The sequence below is a fragment of the Dermacentor silvarum genome, chromosome 5, assembly GCF_013339745.2.
Source record: "Dermacentor silvarum isolate Dsil-2018 chromosome 5, BIME_Dsil_1.4, whole genome shotgun sequence".
NCBI classification, from domain to species: Eukaryota; Metazoa; Arthropoda; class Arachnida; order Ixodida; family Ixodidae; genus Dermacentor; species Dermacentor silvarum.
The window spans coordinates 30,633,950-30,656,968 of record NC_051158.1 but is presented as its reverse complement, the minus strand read 5'-3'; the positions used below and the strand labels follow the sequence as shown (position 1 = coordinate 30,656,968).

General features: G+C 48.9%; 1 protein-coding gene across 3 annotated transcripts in view; it reads right to left on the bottom strand.

The window, feature by feature from the left end:
• Window positions 1-6,918: 6,918 nt before the first annotated feature.
• Window positions 6,919-23,019, bottom strand: part of LOC119453213 (uncharacterized transmembrane protein DDB_G0289901-like) — a 41,535-nt gene continuing 25,434 nt past the window's right edge. For 2 of the 3 annotated variants that reach the window (XM_037715236.2, XM_049667640.1), the window contains exons 13-14: window positions 14,556-14,795; window positions 6,919-8,879 (exon numbers count right to left, since the gene is read on the bottom strand). In XM_037715236.2, the coding sequence (XP_037571164.1) occupies window positions 7,057-8,879; window positions 14,556-14,795 (2,063 nt within the window). In that variant the 3' untranslated portion in view covers window positions 6,919-7,056. The remainder of the gene's footprint in view (window positions 8,880-14,555; window positions 14,796-23,019) is intronic. The other variant, XM_037715238.2, reaches the window with a different exon arrangement.

Sequence of the window (23,019 nt, the reverse complement as noted above, 5' to 3'; positions counted from 1 at the left end):
TATCCGGGTTCGACTGTGTATTGACTTGGAAAACTTTAGTTAGTGAATATCCCACCTCTGTCAGGCGGAAGGTCCTAAAGAAGGGAACTCGCTACTGCACTTCCATGAGGCAGTGCGGGCGCTTTTGCAAACAGCGCACATATTGCATGCAACACATTGCATGTAGATGATATATAGATGCGTAGCATTCAATGGCTGCAGTGTCTACCACGTGCGCTGCGCGTGTCCGCTGCGAACTCTCGCGGTAGACATTGGGCAGCGGTTCTTACGCTGAATTCTATTTTCGTTTCATTATATTTGCAAAAAAATATGGGTATATTCGCTATTTATTGCTTTATTACTTGACAACTTGTATTACAGATCAACAGTTGTATAATAAAGCATTAGAGCTTCCACAGCGACATTGCATGGCACATTACAAGCTTGGAACTTGGAAAGTCACAGGGCAGAATCAACAAACAAGTGATTAATAACACCCAGACTAAGTCCTACGCCGGGATACGACGTCTGGATAATGTCCAGACTACATCTAAAAAAGGTTACAGCTGGGACGTCCAAAAGACCGCTTTCGGTGTTTCACTTAGGACCTTTTTCTGGATCTTTCTGCTACATCATTAGGATGTCCCCGCCATCCCAATAGCGACATCCATTAGACATCCCTGGGTGCGTGTGTGTTGTCTGGGATAGCTTTTTTTTTTTTTACTTCACCCCCACAATTTCTTATATTTCCTCAAAAAATATTATTTCGAGTTTTCGGAAAGCCAGCCATACAGTTGCCATTCATTATTGGAAAGCTTGTTTGTAACCAAGCTCTAGAGATATGTTCAGAAGCTACTCGTGCAGTTTATTTAATGACAATTAGTGGTCGTATGTTTAAAACTGATCCTAATTGCCCACGATAGTTGGCTGTATTTTGTCACTATAACCAACGCAAGCGCATGGTTACTAACTATACCGAAATAAAGATTCCTTGCTGTAAATATGTGCGTCTGCGTTTGACTATTCGACATTCGATACTTATACATATTCGATTCGTATTTGAAAAACCGACCTCTATAGTTATAAGATGGCAGATGCCGCTGCGCTCACTTCCGGCTCGCTTTGCCACGTGTCTTTCGAGTCTATTTCAAGGTGGCGCCACCATACCCGAAAAAAAAAAGGGAATACGCGATTCGGCACCACAGTGCAGGCATTTAGGAACAACTCGAGGTATGGCGAGGCCAAAGCGGGACAAGAGAGTCCCGCACGTAAGCCATTGGAAAACGGGACAACGGTTGTAAAAGCGGGACGTCTGGTCACCTTAATTTATTAACGATTGTCTCAAGATGTCCGTTTGCTAAAGCTGCATGCACGCGAAGAAACAAATCGCGATTTGAGCTAGCGGAGTGCGTTATCACGGAATCGTGTGTGCTGTGCTCACTAGGTCCCGTGAAGCGATTAACGATACGGCCGGAAGCGACAGCGATGTTGGGAATTGTGGCAACAAATACCAAGATGGAAGGAGGCAGTAAGTTCGGGTTATCATACTCACAGTCTATGATAATGGATAACCGCATAGCGTTGAAAGGTCCATAGAAACCACAATCTGATTATGAGACACACCGTAGTGTGGGCCCTGGATCCTTATATTGACCACCTAAATTACTATCCCAGTGACAATGACGTTCTGTGGATATCCTAGGGACGTGTCGAATATACGTCCGGTGGACGTCCCTCGCATGATCGCTTGGCCGCACTTTCGGTGTCCAGCGGACATCCCTTGCATGTCCAGGAGGGAAATCATGGAAGCATCTTGAAAGTTACGTTCACGCTTTTTTTTTTCTTCACAATTAGCTCGTTTAGTTTTCTTAGTGACGTGGTGTACCCGTAACCTTAGACAGCATTCTGAAATATTCTTGTAATAGGGCTCACACTCGTGTGTCCAAGCCCAGATTTTTACAACAGAATTTCTTGCTGGCCGAATTGGTGCAAATTAACGATCGACAAACCTACGAAACATAAAGACGCAAGAGAAGTGGTCAGAACGAGCATTGAACTTACAACTCATCACTTGTAAGTATCCAGCGCTCGTCCTGTCCACGTGTACGCGTCTGTCTCGCTGGTTTCTCTATTAAAACACAGGAGCATCGAGCATGTCGTCGTGCCAGCACAGCGCACATATATTCGAACACAAACCGAGACCGCTGCAAGCCGGGCGGCGAAATCCCATCCTCTCCTTCCAACATATGTAGTCCATGCATGCGCTACCTAAAGACCACCCGCAGTGACATATCAAACGACTATATATATGACGTAAATTTATTATTCACATACGCGTACTTACGAGCACTTTCCCAACTGAAGCAAACGTATACGTACAACGGTCCTGAGCAGACGACAAGAGCTTAATTAGTGAAACGTTACACCCGGCGTCTTCTTTACGCGACTGGTGCATCTAGACCTACTGAGGTGTTGTAATGTTCTCGGAAAGCATGTCACAATCAGTTAAACACTGTTGCAACAGCGCACACCTTATAAGCACGGCGACATACCGTACACGTACTCTGCGCTCTGCAATGGCCGCTACGGCGGCTCGAGCTTCTGCCTCTAGCAAGATGGCGGCGACTGGCTTCCCTTTTGGAGAGCCAACTCCACTCCAGAAGCCCAAGTATATATCCTCCTAGAGTACCACCAGTGCATCCCCTAACTAGATGCCTGGCACGTCGCTTCTAAAGCCCCTCCATCAGCTCGCGCTCTTTAGTAGTGCCATGGTGGGGCTTTAGTCGCTTCCTTTCCCACTGGAGGCGCGGCCTGCCAAGTTTGCGAGCCGGCGCGGCGGGGTAGCGGTCGCAACCGTACCACTATACCACTGTATTGACCCTTTTCGCGTAACAATATTTTTCTAGAAAAACGAGATGGCGCTTTCGGCAGCGCGACATACGTCGCCTCAGCGACCGCGCACGAATACGAAACCATTACCTCTTGTACCTTGCTTCTGTGCTATCAGCTGTCGGGAATGCAACTGAGTTTTTTGCTAACGCACTGTGCTCCAGTCATGCTGGATTGAATCATGTGGATTGAAGACGTGTGCAGTAGTTGGCTGTTAAAAAAATAGTAACTGGGATATTAAGGAATGTAGTCAGTATGTGTGGCCAAGTTGGACCGCTGCTGCAACTGTCCGTATGTGTTACTGGCACTTCGAGATGTACGGTTTTCCTCGAGGATACACAAATTTGCTCATCCGCCAGCGTTGTATCGCTAACTTCAAAGAAAGACCGTCAGCCACAGTACTTCGGCAAGAGTGAGTACCGCTCGTTAAACAATAATAAAGGCAGCAGCGCCTCTCCCTGTCATAGTAGGTTTCGCGCACAGTATCGACACACATCTACGGTACCCCAACTGGCACGGAAACTTGCTCCCACTCTTTCGCCAACGTGTCAAGAATAAGTGAATGGGCGCACACTTGAATATATGCGCACTATATGCGCACAATAACTGACGGTCCTAGAGCGATAGCGCACGAATGGTCAAAGCTGAATGTCTATAAGAGTAAGCGAGTTACTAGCGATAATACGTCTTTGCTACGAGGTATTACAATCTACTGAACAGCTACGTTTCAAGCCTTGTGCGCAGCAAGAACAAATCCAACGGAACTGAGCACACCCGCGAGCGATTAGGCAGAAAATATTCAGATAGTGACCGCACGAGGAACTTCACTGAGTCAGAAACATGACGAGCTGCTGCTTCAAATTATTTGCCAAATAAAGAATGAAGAGCAAAACAGGCTAATCCTGATTTAATTCACGAGCGGAAAGTTTGGATAGCTTGGAATATGCATATTTAGCCCCGCTTTTAGAGCAAGCACCATTTACGCTGCTCGCGCCGTTTGGACGTAGCTTAATAAGCTCCGAAAGCGCTTTGGCATGTTCTCTGACGCCGTGGCCAAAGCTTCGTGTCGTCCACCCAGTCACCGTCTACGATATCCCCCGAAACAGAGGTTTGCTAAGCCGCACCGGCGTCATACACATTCATTGTAAACACGGAGACAACGGAGGCAGTTGAGGCAAGCAGTGGACGCGTCACCACGTGATCAAACATGGCAGCGCCCACGAGATCGCCGCGAAGAGGGTCAATACCACTGTAGAGGGGCTTTATACCACTGGAGTCGCATGCACGTGACTCCCGTCGGCGCAGCGAGGATCGAGTTGATCGAAAACAGTGAGCCCGACAACTGGCTTCAGCAGCCGCTCCGTAAGCCTTTCCTGAAGTCCATAGTGTGGAAGTGCTGACTACACACACTACAGGGTAGCTTGATGGCACTTTATCCTTACTTGGAATTGCCTTAGCCAGTGGTGGATTAAGGTGGGGGCTATAGGGCTGCAGCCCGGGGCCCCCAACTTGCAGGGGCCCCGCTCGACCATTTGAAAAAAAAAAAAAAATTGCTGAGCATCCTTGCTGCCCACGTTGTCATCGAAAACCCACGGCCGGGGCAACGTCTTGACAGCCATCGCGTTCGTTTAGGCGAAAGCCCCAAGCTCTGCTCCGGTCTTTTCGGTACAGGGCGTTTTGACGAAACATCTCTCTGAGCATAGCACCAAAATACACCACGAGGTACGTAGACCTCTGCCATAAAAAAAATTGTAAATCGTGTAAGCAACAAATAAAACTTCAGATTACAATGTCAAACAGTAGCAACAAGCAGAATAACTTGCAGACGCGACAGACGCCCCCGCTGTACCTACTAGAAAAGTCGAGCCCGTTCGGGCCGCTGTATATTGAAAGCCATCTGTGACGGGTACAGAGAACGCCGCGCGGCGTTTTCGCGGCTTAGTTCGCATTGATGCCAGAGGCAGCAGGAAGGTCAATTCACTCGCCGCTGCAGTCGCGCTTCCTCACTCCAGCGTTCCGACAGCGAGTTTCCGCGGCCATCGTGCGAGATGTGTTCATGTTCGCTTGTGCGCGCGACACCATGTTTGCTAATCTAGTTAGTATACCTACGTTCACAAGTTGATACGGCCGATAAAACTATACCATCCTTACATCGTATGGCTGTCCACTAATTTGCTATCGCAATCGATGCTTCATCTTTCGGGCGAAACTGATTTTTATCGAGGGACCTTCGGCGGGGCAACGGCCGGTGTGTCGCAAGCGTCCACCGCTAGGGGCTCGGTGACCGCGCCAAGTGGAAAGGAGGAAAAGGCAGTGGGTTTTTGGCTCGCGCCCCAGGCATCTAGTTGCGAGGCGGCGCCAATACATGTATACAGAAGCTGCAGGCATATAGCTTCAGATTGTAATTCGAACATGCGAGAAGACAAAGCCTCAATTCGAGGATAAATACCCCCGTGTATGCTGCACAGGTTTCATGTCAGACAACCTTGGGACATCCGAAACAGGTGTGCGAGATACCCTGAGGACATCTGTAATAGGATAGTCTATCCGAAACTGGACGTCCAGCGGATGTCCTTCGTCCTCGAAACAGCGCACGGACATGATTCTATGTCCTACGGACGATGCGTTTTCACTATTATCTGACAACATTGAACATTTTCTGCAGTGATGGATGCAACTAACCTGCACCAATGGAGATTTCTTGGAGCATGAAATACTTATGCGAGGACACAGAGTGGGCTTCGAGAGCATCATTCAATGCTCCTTCATAAACACTTAAACATTTTTGCATTACGCTATAGACATGTATAATCCGCCAGACAAGATGGTACTTGACTGAGTGCTAGAAAAAGGAGCTGTCCACAGCATGCCCTCTAGCACTCGGTGACATTACAAAATATTCAGGTCCCAAAAGAAACTTCGATGAGCAGTGTCTTTATTCACAGTTGAACTGCAGCAATCGCTCAGCATACAAATCCGCCGTCTCGTCTCCAACTTGCATTTTGCTGCGACCAACAGACGCCCACAATGAAGGGAGAGGAGGCGATAATAACGCATGTGTATGGAATGGTGACATCTCGGAGTCATTTATTCCAAGTTCAGAAAAAACAAACCCACAGGCGCGCACACACGCACATAGCATACACGCGCCTACAAAATTCGACCCTCCTGCCTTTTCTGCACTGCACCCTCTCTATCAACAATTGACATGCAAGGTTCTTTTTATCAGTGAACAATACAAAAATCAAGAAAAAATGACAGACACTTTCTACAACTTATTCATGCCAAACAAGCCTAACAAAAAAGAGAATGATCGAGAAACACTGAATGCCACGACCCAACAAGCAAACAAAAAAAAATACAGTGCACAAACCGCATCAACATCTCTGGCTGGCATACGAAGACTGCACACTTCTCCATTACGCCCCACAATGAGAACAATGGTGGCCATTGAGGGCGTCTGATGAAAAATCGGTGAGCCGGGTATGTACACAGAAGAACAGGGAGGAGCTCATCGAACGGGCAAAAACAGACCCGCTGGACTCTTCTGAAGGTGTCAACTCCATGGCGTGAAACCATTTACCCCGCCGACAAAAGACGCCAAGGGTGGGCCACATCTTGCACCACATGGTGATGGCGGCAGAAGACATGCAAAGATCGTCACGCAGGCAGGCAGGCGGGTAAGGAAATGGTGAAAACTGACTCATCGAACAAAGTGGAAAATCTGGGGAAAACGAAGACAATTGAAAACAACAGAACATGTGATGGTAACCTAGATCAACAACAGCCCCACAAGTGGGTAGGCGACGGCCACCAGCAGGTGCACCCGTTCCAATGGCGAGGGACGACAAAGGGTAACACATACTGATGCGCTTGTATATAAAAACGAGACATAAAATCATTACAAAATTTTTTAAGTCTTTTCTTTGTCTTTTCTGCTTCCCCACAAAGCTACACAATGACGGAGCCGGCTTTGTTTCGAGACCACAATTCATTCATATGGGCATCTATAACTTGCGCATGAGAAGGAACATATGAAAAGGGGGAAATAGAAAGAAACAAACAAGAAAGATATAGTGATGTGAACTGTCCACAACCCTCAATGAATAATGTGTGTAGCGAGGGCTCGTGATGGTAACAATGGCTGTGGTGGTTGGTGGTGGTAGTAGAGCTTTCTCATTTCCCCTTCTACTGATTCCCTGAACGGTAGAACTGCCCTTGGGCAGCTGCGTTGCCAGCAAACTGGGTGCTGTAGCTGTTGTACTGTGCCTGCTGCTGCTGCGCTGTCTGGTACGCGGCTGCACCGCCACCGCCTTGCCCAGCTGCTGCTCCTTGCTTCTGCTGTGCCGTGCCTGCTGCTGTCTGATAGGCGGTGGTAGGGTAAGTTGTGCTGTAGGCTTGGCTGCCGGCACCTCCTCCAAACCCAGCCTGTTGCTGCTGGCCGGCGGCCGTAGAGTAGCCACCTTGCTGGGCCATGTACTGTGCCTGCTGCTGCGCGAAGGCTGCTGGGTACCCGCCACCGCCGGCACCTTTCTGTTGCTGCTGTTGAGAGTCTTGCCGCTGCTGCCCAAATGCGTTCTGCATGTATGCGCCGTAGGCGGCTGCAGTGGCTCCCTGAGGACCCGACTGCTGCTGCTGCGGGTTTCCGGACCCGCCACCGCCAGGTCCAAACCGCGACGAACCGCCGCTGCCGCCGCCGCCTTGAGACTTCGGCCCAGCACCGCCACCACCTGTACGCGGTTGGCTGGTAAAGTACCCCGTGTTTTGCGAGCCAGCAGCCATCTGCTGAAGGGTCTGCTGCAAACCTGTGGGCGACGAGGCGGCTCCGCCTTGCGACTGCTGCTGGGTGCTCCAGTCTCCGTAGCCGCCACCGCCGCCGCCTCCTTGGCTTTGGCCGGCGCCTCCGGACTGGCCGTAACCCCCAGACCCACCGTAGCCGCCGCCTCCTCTTCCGCCACCGCCGCCCCCCTGCTGTTCGTAGCCGTCCCCACCGCGCTGGTCGTCGTAGCCGCCCCTGCCGCCGTATCCGCCGTCGCGGCCGCCGCCACCGCCACCGCCGCCGCCCCTGCCGCCATATCCGCCGTCGCGGCCACCGCCGCCCCTGCCGCCGTATCCACCATCCCGGCCGCCCCTGCCGCCGCCACCGCCGCCTTCGCTGTCACGGTCATCCCAGCGCCCACCACCACCACCGTTGCTACGCTCGCCGTAGCCGCCGCCTTCACCGTAGCCCCGTGAACCACCTCCTCCTCCTCCTCCTCGCTCGTCGTCGCTGCCCCGGTCCCTGTAGCCTCCCCTGCCTCCTCGGTCCCCGTAACTGCCTCGTCCGCCTCCCCGGTCGCCGTATCCGTAACCACCACGGCCACCCCGGCCGCCGCCACGGCCTCCGCCGTAGTCGTCGTCACCACCCCTGTCCCTGTCCCCGTAACTGCTCCGCCCGCCCCTGTCTCCGTAGCCACCCCGACCTCCACCGCGGTCGCCGTAGCCGCCGCCGCCCCGGCCTCCTCCACGGTCGCCGTAGCCGCCACGCCCACCCCCGCGGTCGCCGTAGCCGCCCCTGCCCCCTCCTCGGTCGCCGAAGCCTCCGCGACCGCCGCGGCCGAAACCGCGACCGCCCCCTCGGCCCCCGCCGTAGTCGTCCCGGAACCCTCCTCCGCCGCGACCCCTGAAGCCGCCACCTCCGCGGCCGCCGCGCCGGTGGCCACGGTCGCCCCGGTCGCGATCGTCGTCGCCCCAGCGGCTCCCACCGCCGCTGCGCCGGCTGCGCTTCGAGGAGCTTCGGTAGTCTTCGTCCGACGAGCGGCTCCGCGACCGGCTACGCGAATAGGACCGCTTGCGGTCCCGATCGCGGTCGCCGCCGCGGTCACCGCCACGGTCCCTGTCCCGGTCGCGGTCCCGGTGGCTGCTGCTACCTCGGCCGTGCCGCCGGTCGTCGTCCGACGAGCTGTCCGACTCGTCTTCGTCCTTCTCGTCGTCATCGCCACCGCCCTCCTTGCCCGTCGGCAGCGGGGGACCTGCGGCAGAAAGGTGGCAGTGGTGCGTATGCGTTTGGTGAAAGGCTGCGCGTGACCGCCAGTTGGTTCTTTTGATCACGGTACTTCGTGAAAGACACACACGAAGAAACACGATCCCACACACACACACACACAAACGGGATGATGCGCCACGCACTACGTGTGTGATCGCGCTTCTTCATGTGTGTGCTGTTGTATCTATGCAGCACAACTTCTCATGCACACTTAAGAGAAGCACCTCGTTAGCATTCACTCGGACATGAATAAAAAGTTTATTTTACCCCTGTGGTCAAAAAGTGGCAGACAAAATGCCTAACGCATACATCTATAGAAACGAAATGTGAAACAGCAAGCTTTTGTGCAGAACTGGAGCTGCTATGAAAAAAACAGTAAAACCTCGATAATTCGAAGGTCGCCAGACAACGAGAATTCTTCGAATTAAGCGGATTTTCGAATTAACCTGAAATGAACAAAAAAAAAAAACGAGCAAGAACTTGCCGCAAAAATAAACCACCTTTATTTTCCATGTCCGAGAAAGATTACTCGAAGTATTCACTGATGCGGGATTACTTGGCGAGGTAGTTCGCCGCCCCTAGTGCCATGCTCTCCAGCTGGCTCACCACACGTAGCATTCAAATATCACCCGCACTACACTCAACAAAGTTGCGGACGATGTTCACAGAATCGATAACTGCCGCGTAAGCGGGCGTGGGGGTGCTTGACTCCAAAAATTTGGACTTGCTGGATATTCCGGACTTCAAAAATGCACCGTCAGGGTTCCCATTGAGTTCATGCATTTTCGCACCAAATTTTTCGGATGAATTGAGACCCCATTGATTTTCCGGACTAAATCGCTCGTTCCGAGCCATGCTACCCAATCTTGGAGGCTGCCATGTTGGATTTTGCACTGGCTTGGATTCCAGTGGCTCGCTCTATAGCCTCCAAGATTGGGAGGCGCCCGCTATCCCTTGTAGGACTTCAGTTTTTCTTTCTACCGTATTTACTCGATTCTAACGCACCCTCGATTGTAATGCGAACCCATTTTCTGTGACGACAAAAAAAAAAAACTTCTACTCTTCTAACCGCATACATAGCGCCGGAGCGGGTTCTCGCGCGCACCGTATCTTGAAAGCGATCTCCAGACGGCTCTGACCTTTGTACACGCTGTGCTTTCGCCACTCAGTTTCCGTTGAAGCAATAGACCACACGAACCTTCGTTCACTGCGGCGGCCGCGCTCGTGCACGCTGACACCACGCTTGTTAATTCAGTGAGGTTTTTTTTTTTTTCTATAAAGTTTCGGTTGCTATTTTGAACGTGGCGTGTACACTGAGCAGGTGTCTGGGAGACCCTTGCCTCAGTGATCGGTGCTACCTCCTGTGCCTTCACGAAAGCTAAGCGGTGCGAAGCTCGTTTCTTCGATCTTCATGGCGAACTCCGTTGGCGGAGATCGCCAACGCGGTGACGTACGTGTTGACTGTACACGGAGACGACGTCACTGCTGCGCAAATCCAAGCAAGTCGATCCCCTCCAAGCGTAGTATGAGGCAGGGCATTATTAGAGATTTTTTTTAAGCCGCAATTTTTTTTTTGGCCGAACGAGTTTTTCGGAGTATTTTTCAGTCCCCACGAGCTCGGAAAATCGGTTGGCGACTGTATGGAGCGCCCCAACTTACAAGCCGCACGTTGCTACCAGCCGGAAACTTCGAATTATCCGAATAGAGCCGCGCGAACCATTCAAATTATCCAGTACAATTTGCATTGAAAATGACGAGACCGCTCGAATTCTTCGAATTAACCGAGTTCGAATTATCGAGGTTTTACTGTACTTGACCACTGCCGAGATGTTTCTTTTCATAGTGGGTTGACCTGGTTGTGGATGAATGAGCAGTGAAAGCACAAAACGGCAAGTGCCAGCAATAACCTCACAGTGCTGTAGTGCAATTCGTTCTGTCCACATGTCTTTATTTAGCTGTCCAGCTTCAAGAATAGACGCTGGCTTGAAAACATTGGAAAACAGCAGAAACAGAAGCAAATACAATTATTGAGTCCGTAACATGCAACAAAAAAGCACCGATTTAGAGCAAGCGTGAAGCAACATTTATACCGCCTTCGACAAAAGTGCATGGCCCATTCTTGATGACTGAAGCAGCCAAGCTTTGGCCGCCATAGGTTTGAAAATTGGGAGATGCTATAGAAGACCCACTAACGAAAACCAGAGTAAGCCTCAATCACGTGCAACATTAATGGGCTGTACACCTTTGCGAAATGCTGTACCCTTCAATGTAACCATCAACGAAAAATTTAAATGAAACATGCAGTCTATGCCACTTGAGGCTTAGAAAGTTGGGCTGGTTGGAATTTAGACAAAGACATGTTTCAGAGCGCTTAAACGTGTCTCTGTTTAAATTCTAACTAGATCAACTTTCTGCCTCAAGTGGTATAGCCTGCATCTGTGCGTTTGACCAATGTGATGTGTTGACACAATTGCTCATTAGAAAATGTTTATTTTCCCAGTGCTCTACTTTTCTCGTCACCCTTTTTGTCTCAGAGTCTTTATAAAATTTTTCTTACTCACTGGAACACATCTTTGTCTATACTGCTCGATTTCAAACTGGATGCCTAGGCGGCATTGAAAACATGCCAACGAACTGCAAAAGACCTCAAGAAAGTCATACCTTTGAGCAGAAGTTCACTCAAGTGAAACAGGAATGCATATTTTTTTTTTCTCCTGTCTGTTCAACTAAGATATTGATTCGAGCAATGTTTTATGAAGTGGTTATTACCCTTTCCCTCTACACACACACATGCACACACATCCCTTTTCCTACAGGGGCTGTACTATTCAGATTTGGATACCTGTAAACAGTAGCACAGCAATGTATCTTGAATGGTTGAAGCATGCTGATGCAATCGGGACAGTTCGGTTAAAGCAATTATTACAGTGGCAGTGCCCGTTTTGCTCAGAATGAAAGTTGAGCAAGCTGGAAGGGATTCGTGGTATGGAAAAGTTATCACACAAAATGTGGACAAGGGCAAGTACAACGCCGACTAAAGTGGAATCTCGTTGATACGATTCTGCGTAACACCTATGCGGGATAATATGTTTTCTTTTTTTTTTCCCCCCCCTTTTCCCGATAATACAATTTGGTTGGATAACACGTTGGATGATATGATTTTCGGATGATACGCTTTATTTTCCGGTTCCCGTGAAGATCGTATCAAAGGCATTCCACTGTATTAACTGAAAGGCCACACAGTGGTGGAAAAAAAAAGGAAGATACACAGCTTATCTGCCCATGCTCACGGCAAGGCAGTGCCAAGCCAGTCGACTGATTTCTAGGCCCTTGACCATGCCCAGATAAGTTTTGAGTCTTCTGCCGCTGTACTTGATTTTGATTGGTAGTTGACGTTTGTCCTTGCCATTCTACTTGTACCTATGTTCGCGCCTGCCTTCCCTTCCCATGTGTCCGTCAGCGACAAGGCTGCCACTATATTATCCTAGCAGGAACACACAACGTGTTTTTAGCAGAACTTATGGGAATGCGCAGTACGGTGCACTCTAACGGTATCTTCCCCTGTTCACTCCAAGGTTCTGCATCGGAGCAGCCCAGATCTGGAGCCACACTCCATCCAAGTCGGAAAGCTTCAACCGAACAAGCCTCGAGCGACAGAAATGGCGACTTCTGCTTTCGCCCTTCACCAAACAGAAATGGCAGGCATCACATGATCGGAGCTCGGCGAGATTGATGGGATCCGATTGCACAAATGGGAAGCAGATGAAAACGTTCTGTGTAGTAGTCTGCCATAAATTACAGTCACGACACAAAGGCATGTAGACGATGTTTGCACAGCCTGACGATTGGTACCAGGCCCTCTTTTTCCGATAAAAGTAAAGAACTGTTGCCGTTATATCTGCAGTATTAGAAGTTAAGTGTCTCCTTGAAGACTGGGCCGCACTGTTAGGAAAGCAACCACCATTTTGTGAATACGAGCTCGCATGATTTTCGCGCCTGGCCAGTTGCACTTGGCAGCCAAGCGGTGGTAGACACGGTTTTTCCAGTCCGTTCCTTTGACGCCAGCTGTGGCTGTGGGTGGAGGAAATTACCAGATGCACAACGAAATCCTTGGAACAATACATCGCAAGGCACTGCATTTGGTACAGGTTTCAAAAGCCACTCTTTCAAATGGGTTGTTCCAAAGCCACGTTTTAAAGCACTGAAGCAAGAGAGCTGGACGCCCAGCCTTACTAGACAGTTTTAGTTTAGCGTGGTTACCGGAATAGCGGGATCGAAATGCGCATGCGCAGAACGCTAAACGACCCATACCGTTTACTGTGCGCACGCGTGTTTGCGTAGTTCACTTAAAACATGGCGGCAGTCCCGGTCGCCTGCTTCGAACTGAATTTGGCGTTGTTTTTGTAGAATTCACTTCGTTCGTAGCAAATGACTGCGTAAACGGCTTTCGCTTAGTCTCATGCCGCTTCGACGAGAGAGTGTTATGGCTAATCTTGAGGAATTTTCGAGATCGCTTCTCGTTTCGAATGCGCCTAAACCTAACGAGAGAAATGTTCTCTGAGATGCGAGCGCCACCTGTCGGTAAAGTCAGGAGATAGGCGTGGCGACGGCATATGGCCTCTGAGATGGGAACATTTCGGAGGCTATGGTAGACAGCTTGTACTGCTTGTCTGTTTCGCTGCAGATCGGTGGACATGGGAAGTAAAAATACAACGCGCTCCTGGTTTCCATTGCGCTGCCTCTCGCACTTTCCGGACGCACACACACATATCTTAGGTGCCCTATGTATGCGAAATTCAAAGCGTAATGGAATAGCGTCCCACACGTAAACTACGCTATCACGCTATACTAAAACTCTCTTTCTGCAAAGTTCGTTTGCGGAACGGTAACGCTATTTCCCTTAACCCCGCTATTACGCTAACGTTAAACTAAAACTGTCTACTGTCCATCTACCCCAACTCAGTCAAGAATTTAAATAGCACAACCTAACTTAGTCAACACAGATCATGATGTCATTGCCATTATAATTAGCATACAATTAGCAGCTACATAGCTGCAATGTTGCCAACGAGCAATTGATGTATCCTGGCATTTTCGAATGCAGCACGACTGTAAAAAAAAAAAAAAAACACCCTCCAGAGATTGTTTCCTTTCTCCAGCTTTCTCCAGTTTTCATTCCACAGAACACTGCGAACTCTTGAGCAGCGCATTAGCCCCAATGGTGCCACTGTCTCGGAAAACAACCACCCAAAGATCCTTCGTTTGGAGTACTGGCACATTTAAAAAATGCTGGGAAACATGAACTGCATGTTGCAAACCCCTATCCCAAGAATCGCGCAAGGTCTCTCTGCATGTGTCTAACCACCACAAATCTGCGCCTCTCGTCATTTCACCCCAGGAGCCGCTTCGACTCTAAAACGTCGGGTTTCTCAAAAAAAAAAAAAGCGTTTGGCTGGAGTTTTGCGTCTTTATTTCTGTTAAGATATTGTTCGCAAAACCTAAAACATCTGTAAAATTCTAGAACGACCCCAAATTCGTAAACATTACAGAAAGTTTGGAAGAGTTGGCAGCTATGTCACTGGTGTCAATACGACAGTGACGCGAGCTCCAAAACTCGGGCACTTTATGATAAATTCGCAAGGGATGGCAGGCATCCGCCTACCTTTTCCTTCGGCGGCAGACTTTGCCCACTGCTCCAGCGAGACCAGCTTCTCGGTCGGCTCCAGCTCCGCACTCCGCAACAAGTCGGCGAGACCCGGGGCGTGACGGCCCTGTGCGCTGGTCAGGTAGGTGTACACCTTGGCCACCTTCAGGGCTGGCGCCGTCTGCCGCAGCAGCTGGGCGAACTCGCGCGGCGATGCCGGGAAGTCGAACACGACCAGGTTCTTCACCTCCTCCTTTCCTACAAGCCACATCAACGGAGAAGGTATGTCTCAAAAGGGGCAGTGCTGCACTCGTCGACGTAACGTGGAAGGTAGGAGGTATTCATACGGGTCAGTTAGATTAAATGGGGGGGGGGGGGGTTAAATCTTTATTTACATCACCAGTGCCTTTTTTTTCTTCTAAACTTTGTTGAAACGAGGTAGCACCTGACTAGAAATACCCGATATTGATATTACCGTGTTGATTCGATTACGAGACATAGCATGTAGATGTATTATAAGCTGAGGGTGCCAGTTGGAGGACCCAAGAATCCAAATGTCACCTTGTAGTGTGGCTTCAGAGCATCACAGCGTGTGCAGCCGTAAAGCCACACAATAAGGCCAAAGTCGCGCTGCCGTGAAGCCACACCTAAAAGCAAAGTTCACGTATTTGGTGCGGGGTGACTTCGAGGGGGGGTAAAGATACGGGGAAAGAAAGCTCGCCTTATATTCGAATAGACACGGTAGTTGTAAACTGATAATTTGCAAGACAAATTTTACGTTTACTTTGTTATATCCATGTTTGTTTATTGAGGTTTGACTAAAAAAATTAATTCTGGGAGTTTTATGCGCCAAACCCACTAATCTGATATCACGCATGCCATGGTGGAAGACTATAGATAAATTCTGACTACCTGGGATGGCTTTAACGCGCACCCACGTGTAAGTACACGAGCATTTTTGCATTCTGCCCCCATGGGTGTGCTGCCGCCACAACTAGGATCAAACCTGCGACCTTGAGCTCAGTTTTGCTATGCCAGAACAACTAAGCTGCCGCAGCAGCTCTCACAGGCACAAGAGGCTAAGTTCCCACCAGGGATTTTGTAGGAAACTCCACCCAACACACAAGGTCACACAAGGCGAGTCCAACATTATCGATTACTTGCCAAATAGGAAAACGGCACCACGGCCGCTTTCTGCATACTGCGTCCCGCACGTGCAATTCTGCGGCGTTTTTGCTGCTTAAGGTTTTCACGCAGAAAGACGCAGAATGCCCCGGCTGACATTTCTATAGTTTGCTATGTTTACAACTGGCTCCAAGTACATGCTTGAAATAGCCAAGAACTCTGTTAAATCGAAACCGTGTCGCAAAATTACTTAATAAAATGCAAAAAATGAAATGTACGGTTTTCCATGGAATTAAGATCGGGAAATGAAAATAGTTTGTTATATCACGAATTTCGTTAAATCGAGGTTCATCACACTGAGGTTTTATTGCATCTTGCAAACTGCCGCATATTTCTCTGAAACATAAAATTCGATTCGCCTTCTTTTTATTTAAACACAGAAATGCATTGCTGTTATCACTGCACCGAATTCAAGAAGCCACTTCTTTCTATTCGTGACTGTGTGAAACACATCATAAAGGAATAATGTGATAGCATTATGATTTCTTATCCCCTAGTGATTATACATCCACTAACACCCACGTCAAGTTCATCCATAAACTATTTCACCTTACATAATTCCACTGATACCTTTTACCAACCCCTTGTGACGACGACCTAGTGATGCTGGCTATCTACTTTTCATGACTGTATGGTTACTGATTGTTTAGTTATGATGCATCATCTAATATACCAGGTGTTCCGATTTCGCCGCACCAAATTAGAAAAAAGCAATTTTGAGCAACATAAACCAGTGCCGTCGTTACCATTTTGGTAGACTCTGCAGGGGTTCTCAAGCATGTTGGTCCCAGGGAACCCTTCTAAGCTCCATGAAGTGCCAAGGAACCTCCCCCCCCCCCCCCCTCCTAATAGAGAGACTAAGAGGCTAGGCTTAGCGCGCAACATGTTTGGGGCCAACGGTCACGTTCGGCAGGCTACTTTAACGGCGACGTGCAACACACGTGGTCCAAACTGGGTGCAATAGTTATGAGCCAAGACAAGATAGCATGGCAACCAAGACGTATGCCGAGAAAGAATGACAGCTTTCAGTGCTTATCGCACGGGACACATTTCATCACAAGAGGACTTAGAATTAGTGCCGACTCTAGTTTGAGTAGTAAAACCTCGTTAATTCAGATTTCACGGGACCGAAAAAAATGTCCGAATTAACCGAATGTCGAGTTATCGAGGGTACCAAGAAACTAATAAACAAATGCTTACTACGTCAACACTCTTTCATTCACAGAATGAATCAGCAAATCAAGTTTCTATTTTGCACAACAGCAGTGCGGAAGCTGCAATTCTCGTCATCGCGTGACAGGATATATAGCGCTTGCAGCGAGGCCGCGACACGCGTCTTCATCTGAGACGCTTTTCACTACCACGCGCACATCCCGATTATTTTGTCCCCCGTGAGCTGGTCGCCAAATAATTGTCCGTCCATCGCGATATAGCCGGTGCGCTTCATCTTCCACAGCTTTGCACTGAATCAAAGCAAAACTACTGTTTGTCGCGGTTGCTGCGGACGAAACTGAGGCCGCTATCTTGCCTTTGATGTTGCAAACCCTCCCTGCTGCCATATAGCATTCGGTAGCTATCGACACGATCATGGACGTCGACCTTGCAGTTCTGAAGGCAGGCAGCTGACGCACGCACCAAGTTAAAATGAAACTACAGTTTGCTGCAACATGTGCAGACGAAACCGCAATCGCTATCGACACGATCATGGTTAGCGACTATGCACTTATGAAGGCACGTGGCCAGCTGCCGACGCGCTCTTATACGCGGCGATAAACGCAAGAATAAGGGCTTCCAACGTAAGAATAATAAGCAGCCCACAAGGAACACAACAGGATAATGACTGCAGTTATATACGTGCAAGTACGTGATCGAAGACCACACTTATGTTGTCGTTCTTGATTTGTGTCTGTCACATTAGGAACAGCAATACTTTGAAGGACCCACATAATATTGTGCACTGGTATCGGGATCAGTCTACCTACTATTCCTTTGATTAATTACATGAACCTAAGGAGCTTTTGCATCGGCAACCCCCAATGAATGCCGGGGACTGTCCGGTATAATGCTATTGCATTAAAGATGGACACTCGTGTTACCTTAATGCCACTGCCTTAACCCACTGGCTACCAGATATTACGTGCACCCCATGGCCCACTGTTCCGATTATTGTGCCAAGTACGTGCGCTACGCGAACTTCAGTTGCCGCGCTCACTTATATAAAAGCTCTACAGTAATAAAAATGCTGAAAGGAAAATTGCAACTAATAAGTTTTATTTACAGTATCAAGCAGCACTTTTCAGCCATAACTCTACCTGCCAGTCACAGATTCAATTTTTGTGAGGGGAGAGCTTCAAGCACACAGGCACGTGGCGAGCAGTACCGCCCTATTCACACTGTCACTCGTTACCTTTTTCTCTCTCTTTGTACTGCACACTTTGCACGGCTGTGACGAATTTTGTTTGCCAGGGTTGGTCAGAATCTTGCATGGGATATGCGCCCACTGCGCACTGCGTGCGTGTACGCCCAATCTAACAATTCGAAAAACAACAATTCGAAATTCGTCTTGCATATAAATGGCTGTCGTGCCATTCACGAATTGCTTTTCTAAACCAACAACAATACACCTACAACCTGGCAAATCGCCACCTTCGGCAATAACTGCCCCCCTCCCTCGCGATCAGTAAACTGAAAACAAAAGCACACAAGTAGCTGCTCATGATGATTACTCACGTCGGCTGTGGTAATGAGTATTCTTTCGCGAGTTCACTAAAGATAAATGAAAAGAGGGCAGGAGAAAGAAACACCACCCTTACTAATGTGAGGCAGTACTAAAATACAAAAACTGCAAGAAAAAAAGAGTAAGTAGGTATTGCTCAACAGAAAGTTGCAATCCAACAGGGAGCTCGAAACCATGGTGTTATAAAATAGGCACATAGCATTCACATCTGCCAATACAGCAATGAATCTCAACAATATTGAGCCATAAAAACACTAAGACTTTTCGAGTTCCCACATACGGCAGTTTGTTATTAGAAGCAACAAATTTTTCAGGTGTTCTTGACACTGTGGCCACACATTTTCTTCGTGCACAGAAGAGGGTCTACCATTTGACAGCTTTGTGGGGAATGAACCCTGTTTCAAGCACCAGTGTGGTGTCTAAAAAGGATTAGCTAGCATCCAGAGATTCCGCAAAGTTTTATAGAAACTGAGAGCCATGATTTAAATATATATACATATCTTACAGCAAAACTACAAATGAAGTTTGATATAGAGGGTACAGCTGCTTCCCACTTTGTTTTGAAACAGTGTGTTTAAGTAATTACGCATGACAAAAAAAAAAAAAAATGTTGGGAGACAAGTAATGCACTTTGGATATAAAGAAAGATAATTATATTTTATTATAAATCTTTGGCCAACTCATACCTCCTAACCTGTGAACTTCAAAATTTGTGAGGATCCCACAGACACAAACGGAGGGGAGGGGTGAATACTGAATGCAGTCGCCGACCGATTTTTCGGAGTCCGAAAATTCAGACTTGTTGGATATTCCGGACTTCATAAATGCACCGTCAAAAGTACCACACTTCCATGTAGAATCTCTACGCTGAATTACTGACGAAGAACCAACCCCGATTCCTGATTGCCATGAAAACGTTAAATTATTGTGTTCCCATAGAGCTAATGCATTTTTGGGACCGATTTTTCTGACGAATTTAGGCTCGTAAGTTAGATTTTCCGGACTAAATCGCTCGTTCCGAGCCACGCTACTCGTTTTTCAAGGCCACCTCGTTGAATTTTTCGCTGGCTTGCCCAGGCTTGGCTTCCAGTGGCCCACTGTATTGCCTCCAAGATTGGGAGACGCACGAGAGCGCGCCCAATCCTCCAGTCTCGGAGGCCGCTCTTCCTTAGTTGACAAAACGCTTTAGGGGACGGAATTTTTTTTTTTATTCGGTCAGCACTGTCGTCATAATCACTTTTTGCAAAATCCCTTTTTGTTATTTTTTAAAAGTTCGGTTGCTATTTTGCATGTGGTGTGATCGACGTCACCTCCTGTGCCTTCACGATAGCCAAGTGGTGCAAAGCGTAGCCTCTGCCATCAGCTCCAGCAGCGCGCCGTTACTGAGCCGTGACAGAGTTAGCAAGATTACACTTCTCCGCTAGGCTACGCGGAATGAATGAAATTAATTATGGGAATGAATTATTTACGGGAATTTTATTCAAGGTCCTGCCGAATGGGAAGACCGGAGCGAATGACACGCTGCCGGAGCTGATCGCGGAGGTCACGTGCAAAGTAATAGGGCTTGTTTCTTCGATCGCCAACGCGGTGAACGCTCTTGTCAACTGTATGCGGAGACGTCAGTCTTGCGCAAATCCAAACAAATCTGATCGCCTCCAAGCTTAGTACGAGGCAGGGCATTATTAAAGATTTTTTAATGCCATTCTAAGCCTAATAAATTTTCTTTTTTTTAGGGTGGACGAGTTTTTCGGAGTGTTTGATTTTTCGGACTATTTTTCGGTCCCCGCAAAGTCCGGAAAATCGGTCGGTGACTGTAGCAACCATTTTTTTCCCCGTTTGCTCTGAGCACACACCTTTTGTTGGGTACATATGCCTTTTACTGATGATACTAAGGTTAATGATATTAAGGTAAATACCTTTAGACGCAGAACACAGCCGCGGCAAACTTGGAACAGCAAAGAACAGATTAATTTCTTTTTTTTTTAGATCACTTTTGACTTATTCAGGGACCTTGATGTAGCCTATTTCACCTGGTTTGGAAACTTATCAGAAGAAACTTGTTTGCAGCAACTACCCATTTAGCATATGGCATCTTGCAGTGCCAGCCCTGTTTGTAGTACTACACCACCCAATACTACACCTTTAAAAACTTCTCTGGGAACAGAACTTTGTTTGTAAAACATGATGCAGCATCCGTAAAACTGTAGAACAGACCCAAATTGTTAAAACTTTACGAAAAATTGGGGACAGCTGGCAAGTATGCCTACCTTATCACCTTTAATGGGCTTCGAAACTTTTTCAAAAATGGTGTAGAATGACCCAATATTTAAGGTACTGCAAAGTTTGTCTATACACTGAAAGTTGTAGGGCGCCATCAGGAAGCACCTTATTTGTGCAAGTATTTCGCCAACTGGTTCATTCATTAGAGGAGATAGGAGAAATCGAAATAATTTATTGCCATGCTGCCAGGAGGCGACCTTCACTGCCAACTCTGATAGACACTATCTTTTCCCATACCATAACCATGTCACGTGACCACGACTACGTCACGTCCATACCATGTCAAAAAGCACATCGCACTGCGTAACGGCAACGCGCGAACTGCGCAATAAATTCGCAAGCCGCTTGTAGCCACCCAACCTTTGAAAACGGGCATTACGCCTAAGCTTTCGAACTTAAATCTCGGAGGCCGTAATTTACCAACATGCGCATTTGTCCCGTTTGTAGATAGCGTAGGTGCCGATTGCGTGCGCACTGACGTATACGTTGGAGGAATAAAAAAAAAGTGAAGAAAAAAATGCGCGAAGCATCGCAAATACGCGCCGCAGAAGAGCAAGCAAGAACTGCGCTAGCGTCCAACCGAAACGAAGCGACGCAGTCCGCATCGCCATGGTCCTCAGCGGAAAGCGTGCACGGCACGTGATTGACAGCAACGCCGGAGCGCTTCGTGCCTAATCGCGCCCTTTTTTTACAGTAAAAGCTCGATGATACGAATCTCACGGGGTCACGAAAAATATTCGTATTAGCCGAAATTCGTATCATCGAAACAATTAAAACTACTGTCGAATCTCGATAATTCGAACTCGAAGGGGCCCGCAAAATTGTTCGAATTAAAAGGACGTATTTTTGAAGTATTCGTGCACCATAGCACGATGCACGAACGGTGCGAGTCGTGAAATATCGCGGCGCGCAAGCGCATAGCAAGCGCGGGCCACGAAACTGCTCACGCCGGCTAACGGTCGCTTCCCGATAACGACAGAAAACGAAGCTTCAGGGAGCGAGCGGGCGGCGCCGGCACACGGGTGCGCGCGGAGACCGTCGAAGGTGAGGGAGGAGGGCGGCAAGGAAGCGGACGCGTCAACTCCGCCGCTTCGGTGGCTCCCCTCGCCCTCCCTTACCGTAGCTCTCTCACCTTCGACTGAGCCGTGCTCCCTCAAGGGCTGCAGAAGATAGCGCCAACCTTTCCCTTTCCCTCAAGAACCACTTATCTCACCTTCGACTCCGTGCGCACATCTCCGTGCGCGCCCGCCGCCGTGCTGGCGCCAGCTTATTTTAGCCGCCCCCTGAAGTTTCGTTTTCTGCCGTTATCGGGAAGCGAGCGTTTGCGGGCGTGGCAGTTTCGTTGGCCCGACTGTGCCTCCGCCGCTGCTTCCCTCTGCGCTGCTGCCGCAGCGTGCAAGGTCAACATGTGACTAGAAAATAGAGAAGGGTTCACTGCCATTTTATCCGCGTGGCTGAGACGTGTGTGCTAGAATACGGTTGTCTAGAACACTCTAGTCGGCACGTACACGCTTGTTCCGGCGCGATGCAGAAACGGCGACCTTGCAATTTGAGAGAGAAGGAAATTGCCGCCGCGGGTTTTTTTTTTTCCGTTCCTTCGCGCGCGGCATTGAGGGGTCTCTCCTGAGCTTTTGCTCTATGGCGGTGTCGGAGCAATGCCGGTCGGAGGCGCCGCCGCGTTATTTGGCGCGCTGCTAAGAGCATTGTCGGTACGCGGTATGTTCGAAGTAAGCGTGTTCGAATTAACGAGATTCGACTGTAGCTAAATTAAAGAGTCAGAGGTGAACTCAGTCAGGCACGTGTACGTAAAAAGCATTTATTTCTTGAAGCGCCACCGCTTCAAACTCTTCGCGCCCAGTCGCGGAGTCCGCGCTGTCCGGCGCCGCGCCTCCGCACCAAAAGAGGAGAGAAAGCGTCACTGCGCGCTGTTCTCTTTCGCGGCCGTCGGTGGGGCGGCGTTTATTCGTATCAACCGACGCAGGCTGAAAATCGATTCGTAACAACCGTTCTCTAGCACGTTGCAAAGTAATGGGGCTCGGCCGGGACCACAGAAAAATTCGTACCATCCGGAAATTCGTATTAGCCGTGATCGTATCATCGAGCTTTTACTGTATTCCATCCATGATCGCGTCTATAACCACCGCAGTTTCGTCCGCAGCGGTTCAGGCAAACCGTGGTTTCGTTTTCACTCGGTGCACGCGTCGGCTGCGTGCTTTCACAAATGCGTAGTCGCCAACAATGGTAGCGTCGATAGCGACCGCGGTAGGGTGGTTTCGCGGT